Here is a 12,513-nt window from a genome sequence, read left to right as displayed (position 1 = left end):
AACCCATGACAATACGTCTCTATCTCCCCGTATTAATTTAGTTACCTTTTAGGCCAGGTCTTACAAACCTCTACATTTACACCTACTTCTACTGTTAAGTTCCCACACATTATTATTGTTTCTTTGTAAAGCGCCAACACATTCCATAGCACGGAACTATGTTTCCATATACAGTATTTATGCCACGTGACCAAGCTATTCAGGGCAGAGATTCCCTTCTCGTAACATTTACTTTAGCATTTGGTGCACGGATTCCTGTGTAATTTCAGAACCCATTGTTTTTTTAAATTTCTGTTGGGTCTTTGTACGAAAGAGTCTGATTTTGAGGAGCAAGCTGGTGTACTTTATAGAAATTTTTTAGCAAAAGGATATAAAAAAGATAAATTGGATGCGGCATTATTAAAGGTAAAGGGACAAAACAGACGATGCCTTATACAAGAAAATGCAAACATTAATGGACCAAATCTGAAGGATAGCAATGACCCCACAGATGGAGACAATTGTCTATTTATTACTAAATATAATGGGGCTTCCAATTACATTAGGAAGATCCTGATGAAACATTGGGGGATTGTTTTAAATGATCCCATTATAGGCAAAACCCTCAAAAAGAGACCAGGGATTGTTTTTAAAAGAGCGAGAAATTTGAAAAATGTTTTAGCCCCAACTATGTTAAGAAAAAATGAAAATAAATTGAGTAAGGCAGTAAGCCTTCTAAATATGTGGTTACCCTCATGTCCAGATGGTTGCTATAAATGTGGACGTACAAACTGTTTAACTTGTAAACACATTGTGAATAAGAGTATTGAGTTTTCATCCAATGTAAAAGGAGAAATATTTAGAATCAAACAGTTTATAAATTGTAATACTATTTACGTTGTCTATCTGCTCACCTGTCCCTGTGGCCTCTATTACATTGGACGCACAAAAATAAGTTTAAAAGAATGTTTCACAGAGCATAGAAGAAACATCCTGAAAGGTTTCCTTGGCCATGGGGTTTCAAGACACTTTTTAACAACCCACAATAGGAATATAGAGGGATTATCCATTGTGGGAATTGAACATATTAATAAAACAACTATGAGGGGTGATAGACTTTTAAAACTCAGAAAACAGGAGACCTACTGGATTTTTAAATTACAAACACTTAGTCCAGTGGGTTTAAATGAGGATCTGGATCTTTTAATTAGTCAATATGTGTTTCCCCCTTTTTATTGATTGATTATTCCATTGATAGCCCTAAATCCATATATGGTTTATTTTTATTCATATGTTTATTTATTTCTTTTAATCAAGTAACAAGTGTTTACAGTATTTTAACATGCATAATTGATCAAATGTGTTCTTAAATTGCCCAGCATGTTTTTTATTCATAAGGTTTTTTTAATATGTGTCAATGTATTGCTTTTTAAAATTAAATTATAACATTTTTCTGTTTTGTGACATGAACCAGTCATTCTATCATGAGCACTAGTCCGTTGAGACTTTAGGATCAACCAATTAATGTCATTAAAATTAATGATGACCAATTTGAGAAATTGTAATCAGTAAAACTATAAATCATGACTGGACTAGTGCTGTGATATCCCTGACGAAGCCATCTAATGGTGAAACGCGTAGGAGGAGCAGCATAGGGTTTATGCTTTCATTCGGAGCAGTGGAGTGAAGTGAGCAACACAGCAAATTGGGTCTTTGGTAGCGGCACCTGTCTTGCGCTTGTTTGCCTGTTATCGGACATTATCATTGCGGAGGAGGATCGGAGGAGGCCAGACACAGCCCAGAGACAACCGGGAAGGGCCTGTGCGTCATATCCGGAAGTGACGTCAGACCCGGACACCCGGAGGGCTGTGCGGTGCCAGTAACCTGTAACAGCGTGACCGGAGAGGCTTTGTCCTGGAGAGAACCATCGGACCCCCACGGACCACCAGTGGATTCAGGGTGAGCACACCGAGCATTGGCTCAACCCTGGGGTACCCCTCTAAACCGGCATATGCCCTGTTAGTGCACGCTTTTCAGGACTCTAATCTCAAACCGGGATCTTCCCGTGGATAACCCCTCTGAGACTCAACAAGCAGTATTTGCACATCAGCTTCATTTGCACACCACTATTTATTTTAACATTGATATTGGTTGATTTTAATTGTGATTTTTTGTTGGTTTTGATTGTGATCTTAAGGACACGATCTATCATAAAAGTGTTTAGTTTCACCACTACCCCTTGGACTGCGCTTCCATTTCTTTCTCTTTCTTGTTGGGTCTTTGTACATGTTTGGCACTACATAGATATACAAGATACATGAAAATATACATACATTTGAAAACATGCATCACAACATTGGCAATTAAAACCCTGATTATTTCTATACTTTTCTATTAAAAATAAGAGTTATATTGCTTCTCCACTTTGGTTATTACAATTCTGCAGCATAAAGTAATACTGTAATACACTGCCAACCGTTTCTACCTATAGAACCGCAATTCACAAATCCCCGTTTACCCCCAAAGATCCTTTAATATCGTAGGGAAGGACTCTTTCTGCATATTAAAGACAGCACATGAATTCACGATGAGCTACCTTTAAAGTTAAATTCATATTGGAAGAACTTTGTGAAGCTAAGATACAATATGTTTGTAGTGTAGCTTGCTCATTTTCATGGCAAGATGGGGATATTATCCCATTAACTACTGCGTTACACATATAAACTCATTGTATTCAAAAGCTGTGTATACATTAATACCTGGGCAATAAAATTGGATGAAAAGGGTTATTTTTGCCACCAGAGGGGCCTGTAGAGCCTTTCAAACATGGAAACATTTTTAGCTAAAACCAAGCTATAATACAACAGATTTGTTCTAATTTTCATCCAATTGTTACCCAGCTTCTTTCATGAGATCTCCCTTCAGGAGTTTCAATGATAAATTAGCTGTACACGTCTGGTTACCTTAAACAACATTTTCTCCCCGGCTGTGTAATTACCAACAAATAATAATTTTCCATAATTAAACTCCTTATAGGAGTGGCGGAATATACACAATAAAGGTGCTCAGAGTCCATCTAACCTGGTGAGAGGCCTCCAGCTGCTTGCGGTTCCTCTTCTTGGGGGAGCTGGTTTGGACATGTTCATCTACAGACTTCAGAAACCTCTTTCTTCGCCTCTTGTGGCTTTTCTTCCCCAAATTCACAGCTACTGAAGAATCAGGACAATATGGAACATTACTTGATATCCATGATTGCAGCCAACGAATACAATGTTGGATCACTATTACGGTGCAGTCTTAAAAATTAGGGCAACACACTCACTACCTCTCAACCCTCAAGTAGAGATCAGTCAACTAGTCTATGGAGGGGCCAAAAAAATAATCATAAACTGAAATGTTTAGATCGTGAATTCATTTTGTTCTCTGTTGTCTTCGCTCCCATAGTTTGCATATCGATTTTTTCACATTTTGATCTGTTTAAAAAAAAAAAAGAAGATTTACTCTGTCCTTAAAAATAGAGAACAGTAGAGATACCAATGATACTTTAATCGTTGCCACCACTTTCAGAACTTGCACATTTCTCAATTTATGTAATATACTATGTTATGGTTGCCTTGGCACCGGTATGTCTTCACTAACCAATAAGTAATTGAAAAGACAGCACTTTTGTTAAACGTTATAACTAGGGGCAGCTACAGTGATGCTCATGGTGACATGCTAATGCTTCAGGAAATACTTTAACAACTTAAACCAACCCACACTTTGAGTAACCATACTTCTGCTTATACTATATAGTATAAATGTCATCTGAATTATTTTGCTTTTTTACGCCTGAATGGAAAATGACAACTGAGAAGACATCCTGGGAAATCTTTTGTGGAAGCTACATTCCCACTTGGGTTGTGTTATATCATTACTTATTTTGTGGAATCATTTATTCATGTGTGGAGTCATTTGCACTGTCTTTTGTTTCAACTGAGAAGACCTGACTTTGCAAAATCAATATTTTCACAGTATTCAATAAACTTTGAATTGGGTGGGGGGTGGACATTTAAAATTATATTTGTAAAATTTAAAGATATTGAGCACATTTTAGAAACAAAAATGATAGGAACGTGGTTTGGCATTAAAAAAAATGGCAGCTTGGTCATAAGCAGCTATCTGCTCACCTATCACCTATCCATTCAACAAAAAGAGAAGCGCATGCTCCATATTATAATTCGCAGAGAGAGACAATAGGTCACAGGAGTCTGCTGCACTGGTAGATGGATGACCAGCTTTCGGTTGGATCTTCATTGCCAGAAAATATGGCCCAGGCTACAGGGTCTGCTATGGTTTTCCGTTCAGGAAGCAAACTAAATGGTAATAAAGATGGATGACGCCGGGTTGAGCCGCAAAGTGATCCAAATGCAGTCAATATACAAACCACACTGATCAGCGTTCACAGCAGTTTCAGACCAGCGTCATCCCTTTCCTCCGTGATCCAAAGAGGGAGGATTAAAGAAGGCAATAACGTGCTAGCTATTAGCCGAAAATAATCTTCAATGAAACAGTCCCAGCGTGTTTCGTCGCTCTGAGTGACTTTCAGGGGTGCCCATACTCTCGTGGTGTCCAAGTTCTAACTAAAAGCCGATTCTTCATCTACCAGTTGCAGCAGGCACCTGTGACCTATTGGTCCAACTATGCAATTTTACCAACTATGCTTGGAGGCGGTGCTTGCAAGGAGGAGACACCCCTCGTTAGGACTTGAGTATGGCATACGTATTTATTTTGTAAAAGGGCATTTTTAACATTAATATTTTGACATCACTATTGTTAAACTATAAAAATGTTTAGTTAATAAGTAATTTAAAATTTACCCAACTATTCATTATGTTCTTTATATTGTTTGTGTTGCAGTGACAACGAGAAATGGGATTGTTTTCTACTTCTTTGGAATCATACCCACTACTTCAAAAGAAGATGTACCCCAAAATATGTCAAATCAATTTAATGAGATTAATCTGGGCATATCCTTGGGAAGATTCATATCAAGAGCCTCAGACAGTGCAATTAATTTTAATCCCAATCTACTGTGTACTCCACCACCTTCTCCTCACAAAGTGCATAATATTTTCAACCGTGCAACTCATATGCCAGTAGCATGTGGTCATTCTTTCGACATTTTTTACTTAAATAGTTTGCAATTGCCATATATTTTCTTGGAGACCTCTACATTTCTGCAGGCGATTCCCAAACCAGTGTCAACAATGTTCCTATATTATTCGTTTCTGAAAAGAGGATGTGCAAAATGCGCCATGTTCAAACATGCTCTCGGACTTCAGTCACCAAGACTTTCTTCTAAGTAAACTTAATGCACGTTCACATGAGAGAGAGATACGATATTGGAAATGACTAGTCAAACACCATTGAAGTTAGTATCTCTGAATGTCAAAGGCTTCAGTAGTAATAGTAAACAGACTGGCTCTAAAAGAATTTAGAAATTTGAAAGCGGATATTTTCTTCCTACAAGAGACACATTTTGATTCCCAAGAACCCCCAAATACTTTTAGCAGGACATACCTTATTGTATTCTACTAGTCTTTCACCAGTAAGAAAAGGGGGGTAGCAATTTTGATAAAACAGGGTATTCCGTTCCAGACACTGGGGGTCAAGAGTGACCAGGGAGGGAGGTCATGGGTAGTCCATGGCCTCCTCTCAGGCCAACATATTACACTAGTGAATATATACGCGCCTAACGAGGGACAAATTGATTTTCTAAGGGAAACACTGGAGTCAATGGGGGATGATCAAGAACAGCTATATATTGTAGGAGGTGATTTTAACGTGTTCCCAGACCTGGACATGGACAAGTCCACACAGCCAGGGCATTCACATTCCGTAATAACTTAGGCTAAGGCCCCGCTGCCTCAGACCACGCGCCCGCACTGCAGACAGGCGTCGCGTGGAGAGGCACTTGACCGCTACCTGCAGTCTGTAGGGAGCAGGGGGCGTGGCCAAAACGGGTTGGGTGGGCGTGGCAATGATGTCGGGGGCGGGGCCATCAGTGTGTGTCAGGGGGCTCCCTCCCCCGGCTCCCCGAAGCCTCCCTGAGGAGAGAGTCTGTGAGAGGGAGCAGGGGGGCTCCCTTGGTGCTGCAGCTGCTTTCCCCGCTCCCCGAAGCCTCCTCTCCTCATTGCCAGGGGTTCCCTCCCCCTCGTGCATCTGCTATGAGGAGAGAGTCTGTGGGAGGGAGCAGGAGGGCTCCCTTGGTGCTGGTGCTGCAGCTGCTTTCCCAGCTTCCCGAATCCCTTCCCTCCTCCCGAAGCCCTCCCCTCCTCCTCATTGGCTCACAGCCACACCACGTGACGCGTCGCCGCTTGGGATTACAATTCTCTTGCATCCCCTGTCGGCTGACGTGTCGGCTGACGTGTCACAGCGTGTAGTGAGCCGTGCAGGGAGGAGGGACTGGGACCTGCTCGGGAGGACACCATCACATGGTGATTAGCGTGCACGCGGCCGCGTGACCAAAGCCTTACAGTGTAGCAAAGAAATTTAGATGGCTAATCAAAGAATTTGGCCTGGCGTTGCTCGCCTAAAGGGCAGAGAGATTATTCCTTCTACTCTCCCCCACACGATTCATATTCTAGAATCGATAATATTTTTGTATCTTCAAATATCCTGGAAGTATTAGTCCATTTAAATACAGGGCCTATACTTGGTCAGACCACACGGCGGAGGCTATTCTGTTTGATCCACCTTTCGCCAAGACTCAGTCATTTCATTGGAGGATGAATGACTCTTTACTAAATTATCCAGAGATTAGCGCACAAATTGGAGACTCGCGTAAAAATTATTTTCGGCCTAATAATGGTGTCGGTGGAATCAAAAGCGACTCTGTGGGAGGCACGTAAGGCCACGATTAGAGGTCATCTCATTTCAATAGCATCATACAGAAAGAATAAAAATGGAAAGACAAAAATATTTAACGGAAAATTTTATAAAGTTAGAAGGCTCACTTAAAAAAACCCGTCAAGGAAAGTATATAAAATTCTGAACCAGGCAAAGGAGGAACTTAAGAAGACTACAATTGGAGGATGTAGAGAAGGCCCTTAAGTGGACTAGACAGATGTATTACGACAAAGGAGATAAGGCTGATCGTCTACTAGCAAACAAATTTAAAGGAATTAAGGCGAGGGCTTCGGTCCCCACTATTAGGTTAAAAAGCGGGGAGTGACCTACAACCCTTCAAGGATCGCAGAGGAATTTGCTAAAAAATTTACATGGATCTTTACAATCTAGACAATTCAACCCCGAATGCTACAGTTCCGGGTTTGAACGAGATTGAGGATTATCTGAGAGATTGTGCCCTCTCGAAATTGACGGAGGAAGATCTTAAAATTTTAAATGCAAAAATAATTCCAATAGAACTGGGAAAAGCGGTCGGTTCTTTGAAACCATCAAAAGCACTGTGCCCAGATGGTTTCTCAAATCTCTACTATAAAAACTTTATAGGAATTCTAGGACCTTGTCTGTTGTATCTATTTAATGATTTTCTCAGCGGAAAACAGATTCCTCCACAGATGACAAAGGCCAATATAGTGGTCTGATCCCTACAGAGGGAAAGGACCCTCTATGTTATGGTAGCCACAGGACAATCTCACTGCTTAACACGGATTTTAAAATTTATAGCAACATTTTAGCTAAGGCCTCGGGCATGGTGCCTCGGGCCGCGCTGATTCGCGCTCCTGCTCTGGCTCACTTGCTCAAACTGGAGCTTCTTTGTGTCCAGGCAGGCTAGGCAGTGAGCGCGTTTTGGAGGCGGGGCTAGTCCCTCGCTCCCATTGGATGTGAGCGGTCACTTGACCGCTGCTCCGCTCCCCTGAGCGGCAAATTTTAAATGTGCCTGTCTCTGCAAAATACCTGAGCCTCCGCACGCATGCGGAAGCGTCTGCTAAAACCGCGCTAATGACAGATGCAGGGGGTAAGTGCATCTGCTCAGCACAGCCTACTCTACTATGTCCCATGCCTAACAGACTCAATCCAATACTCCCAAGATTAATTCACTATGACCAGGTGCGATTCGTGAGCGAGCGTCAGGCAATACAAGGAAAATTATTAATGTTATTGATCAAATACATAAATCTAAACTGAAAGCTAAGCTGTTGAGTCTGGACGCGGAGAAAGTGTTTGATAGGATGTGGGACTTCCTAGATAAGAAATTAGAGGTATTTGGTTTCTCCTGAGCCTTTCTACAGGGAGTCCATGCTCTCTATCAGTCGCCAACAGCCACCCTGAAAATCCCAGGAGGGGAGGGGAACCAAATAATAATTAAGAATGTGACTAGGCAGGGGTGACCCCTTTCCCCCCTTTTCGTTCTGACAATCAATCGAGCCTCTAGCGGCCACCATCAGAGCCTCCCCAAATAAGGGATCAAAATAAAAGAGGAGTGCTATAAAATAAACGCTGTTCGCAGATGATGTTATTCTTACTATATCTAATCCATTGACATCTCTTCCGAATTTACAGTCCACTCTTCGGGAGTTTGGTGAGCTCTCCGGTAAAAGTAAATATGGGAAAATCAGAAGGCCTAAATTTGACGCCAACGGAAAAGAAGGGCGAGGTGCTTAAACGACACTTTGATTATAAATGGAAAAAGACTCATCTTAAATACTTAGGAATTTATCTTACCAGAGACTATAATTTACTATATAAATATAACTACCCTGATCTATTCCCCAAAATTAAAAAAGATCTACAAGTCTGGAACTCCCATTGTATATCCTGGATAGGGCGGAAAACCGCAGTTTAGATGAATATTCTCCCTAGACTTTTGTACTATTTTCAGACATTACCGGTAGCTGTCCCGCATTCTAATATAAAAGAAATCCAGTATCGAATTATGCAGTTTATCTGGAAACACAAACAACCGAGGATAGCTAGGTCAATTATGTTGGACACCAAGGACAGAAGTGGTATGGCTATTCCAAATATTCTAAAATATTATATAGCCTCCCATATGAAGCTAATTTTACTGGCATTCCCCGAGAGGAGTTTATGCCTGGGTGGACTTGGAGAGCTCGCTAAAAACCCGAATGGACTGTCCTCTTGGACTGTGGTCTAGTTCTGGGACGGGGACCGGAAGACAGTCGGAACTGACCGTAATTGGATTTACTTTGAAAATTTGGCAGATGGCAAAAGAGAAATATAAGGTTATGTCGACCCCTTCTAGGCTCGCGCGCCCCTGTTCATTCCGGGTTTTCAGGGTCAGGGTCTTGAAATTGGGAGAGATAGAGGAATTCTAGAGGCAGGAGATCTGTTAGAAAAGGACAAATTTATGTCTTTTGAGGAACTGATGAGAAGGTATGGTCTACCCCAAAATTGAGCTATTTAGGTATATGCAGGTCCAGCATTTTGTGTGTCAGGGCCTCAATGGTGAGGAATTTCCTAGATATACACGATTTGAAGATTTATGTAAAACAAAAAAACACCAAAGAGGTTTGATATCATCTTTGTACCAGGGGCTAACTCTTAAAAAAGATACCCCAAACCATAAATATATGGACTAGTGGGCTCTGGATTTCCAGACTGAAATAACAAGGGAGGACTGGGTAGATATTTGGGACAATGCGGGTAAAACCTCTATATGAATCATTATACACAAAAACTGATTCTACTTATTCTAACAGCAGCTAGATGCGCTGTAGCTGCAAAGTGGAAAAAGACACTAACGCCCTCCAGAAGAGAGGTTATTAGAAGGATTAATAATGTTCAATTAATTGAGAAACTTACCTAATTTCTGGACCACTCCGCTAGGAAGTATGAGAGGGTCTGGGAGCCCTGGGATGCTGGATAGGGGTACGCTCCCGGAGGGAGAGGATATGGGATTGCTGCTCGAAAAATACGGTGTATACAAATGTTGTAAGATATGTAATGTGACAGTTGTTGTTTGTAAGAAATCTGATACAAAATGGTTGTTTCTGCCCCCCTCTTTATTTTTGTATCCTTCCCCCTCCCCATTTGTGTGTGAAAAATAATAAAAATATAAGTTGGAAAAAAAAATAAAGCAGCGTTAGTGCCACTTATTCCTTGTTCCTTTTCCAGGATCTTACATGGGGGTAAGACGCCTGGAGGTGTAACCGTTGCCTCCCTCTAGCTGCCTGCGGTCTCCACCCACGCCAAGCTGTACTCTCCTGCAGGGGTGTACCTTCCACCTCCCTACCACTTCTACTCTTCTCCTGTCCTATGGGTCATCTCTGCTGCACCACCAGCAACCTCACTTCACCATGCCTCAGACAGCACTACACGCTATCACCCTAAGTCAGTCCGCCTCAAACTCCCTAGCAAAATAAGAGAATAAAAATGGACAGACAAGTAGATCCGATATACCCTCACGAACCAACACCCTAAGAAACGACACTATTAGTCACAAGCCTACACATACACAATCAGCAACAATATCACTGAGTACAGATACACAGCAGAATCAACAAAAAGCACCATACTGTATAAGCACTCTGAGAACAGAGAACAAACCTCAAACACTCCATAAATCACACAAGAATTACAACAAAGTACTGTTCTCACAAACCTCTAACTCCTTAAGGCTTAGTGTGTCCTCTCTACCTCCCAACAGCACTGCTAATGTGCAAAAGGCAGGCTCAGAAAAAACAACTTCTCGCAGTGTCCTTTCGGTTCGCCTTAGAGCTAGGACGACCACCCATGATTCAAAGCAGAGGTTCTGGAGCTTTTGAATCAACCTATTACGAAGGAAGAGGTTGTTCAAGCTATGAGGAAGCTGAAGCCCACTAATGCTTCAGGACCTGATGGGTTCACAAACACGTAATATATGACATTATCAACTATTTTGATTCCTCATCACAGAGCTCTATGATATCTCAAAAAAAGAGCAATTTTCATCAATCAAATCTCCATGCCAACATAGTCCTAATTCTGAAAGAGGACAAGGAGACAACCTGCTGTAAGATCTATAGACCTATATCCCTCATTACCAACATTAAACTGTTCTCTAAGATGTTAGCATCCAGACGAAATTGCTTCTTGCCAAGTCTGATTTCCTCAGACTACGTGGGTTTTATATCTGGCAGACACCAGAGATAATACAAAGAATAATTAATCCTATTCATCTTCCAAAAAACATTTAACATACCCGCTATGCTGTTATCTTTAGGTGCGGAGAAAGCTTTTAATATCAGGTAGACTGGCACTACGTTTGCGACAGTTAGGACCTTTGTAGTCTCATTTCCTAGCCTCAATAAGAAGCTGGAGCTGCTTCCCCCCCCCCCCCACAGATTCCAATAAGAAATGATACTCACCACAGATGCCCTCTCTCACCTTTTGTTGTTAGTCCTCTCCATTGAACATTTAGCTATTCTTGGAAGAAATTATCTATATTTTCAGTATTGATTTGGTTGGTCCAACGGAATATACAATTGCTTTATAAGCATACAACATTTTAACTCTAACAAAGCCATTGCTCTCCCTAACAAATCTCTGTCTAATGACGTGTGTATTGGTGAATTGTCAGAATTTTATATCAATTATACAAAGTCAGAGGCCCTTAATATTAATGTTCCCAAGGATATGACCAAATTAATCTAATTAAACGTTGACAAGTCTCCAGCATAACATACCTGGGTATACAGATCATACAAATTCTTAAGACTCACTTTATGCAGACCATTTCCCAAAATGTATTATAAAGTTAAGGATCTTGAGACTTGGTCCCTGTGACTCACTCACAGGGTAGAATTTACTCTAACAAAATAACCCTGCGACCACAAACATTCTCATTCACAACCTCCTTATTCACAATAAAATATAGACTTTGCAACAGAGGATTTATTCTCATCTGGAAATGGGGTGGGCAAATGGGCAGAGGAACACTAGGGTCAAGAGAGCCATTTAATAACTCCATCAGGTGTTGGTGGGTTGGCACTTCCATGTCTCATTACATACTATGAGGAACCTATGCCGACTGCCGTCTTGGCACAGCAGTAAAAAGATGGGTGTATTAAGACACAAAATTAACAAAACCATCTCACATTCAAAACCTTCTCGTTATCCAAAAAGTATAGACCTTTGTTCAGATAGTCTGTACAGTTGTAGAGCATTCCATCAAACTGTGGGACCAGAATTGCCTTAAATCGAAACCTACCTCACTTGGATCTCCCATGATCACAGTATTTGGAAATTCAGCGTCTCTCTCTGGCTTAAATCATAAGAATTTTAGTAATTAGACTACCAACATTAAGAGAATTCAGTTTTTTTCCCCTGCGGTGGTCGACTAAAAATCCTTATAGCTCCAGAGACCTGCCTGCAGCTGAAGTGGTCACAAGACTGCCACCCCACAGAAAGTGAAGTGGGCTCCATTTCCGTTCCAATCAGGCCAATTGCTCCGTTGTGAGCGGTTAGCCCGACCATTCCCTAGAAAGAGAATTTTTGCCCTGACGTACTTGGCACGTCAATAGGGTCATGACATACCAGGAGTGTCATAAGGGCGCTCTAAAGGTTAATGCAAAAATCATTTTAATT

The 12,513-nt window shown here is 41.3% G+C and overlaps 1 protein-coding gene across 9 annotated transcripts in view; it reads right to left on the bottom strand.

The window, feature by feature from the left end:
* NSD1 (nuclear receptor binding SET domain protein 1) overlaps positions 1 to 12,513 on the bottom strand; it is a 93,863-nt gene that overhangs the window by 27,681 nt on the left and 53,669 nt on the right. For 8 of the 9 annotated variants that reach the window (XM_075600815.1, XM_075600814.1, XM_075600820.1 and 5 more), the window contains one exon: positions 3,061 to 3,188. In XM_075600815.1, coding sequence (XP_075456930.1) covers positions 3,061 to 3,188 — 128 coding nt within the window. The remainder of the gene's footprint in view (positions 1 to 3,060; positions 3,189 to 12,513) is intronic. The other variant, XM_075600822.1, reaches the window with a different exon arrangement.

The sequence above is a fragment of the Ascaphus truei genome, chromosome 5 (assembly GCF_040206685.1).
Source record: "Ascaphus truei isolate aAscTru1 chromosome 5, aAscTru1.hap1, whole genome shotgun sequence".
Classification (NCBI taxonomy): Eukaryota; Metazoa; Chordata; class Amphibia; order Anura; family Ascaphidae; genus Ascaphus; species Ascaphus truei.
Note: the sequence above shows the minus strand (reverse complement) of the source record. Positions and strands in the feature narration are given on the sequence as shown.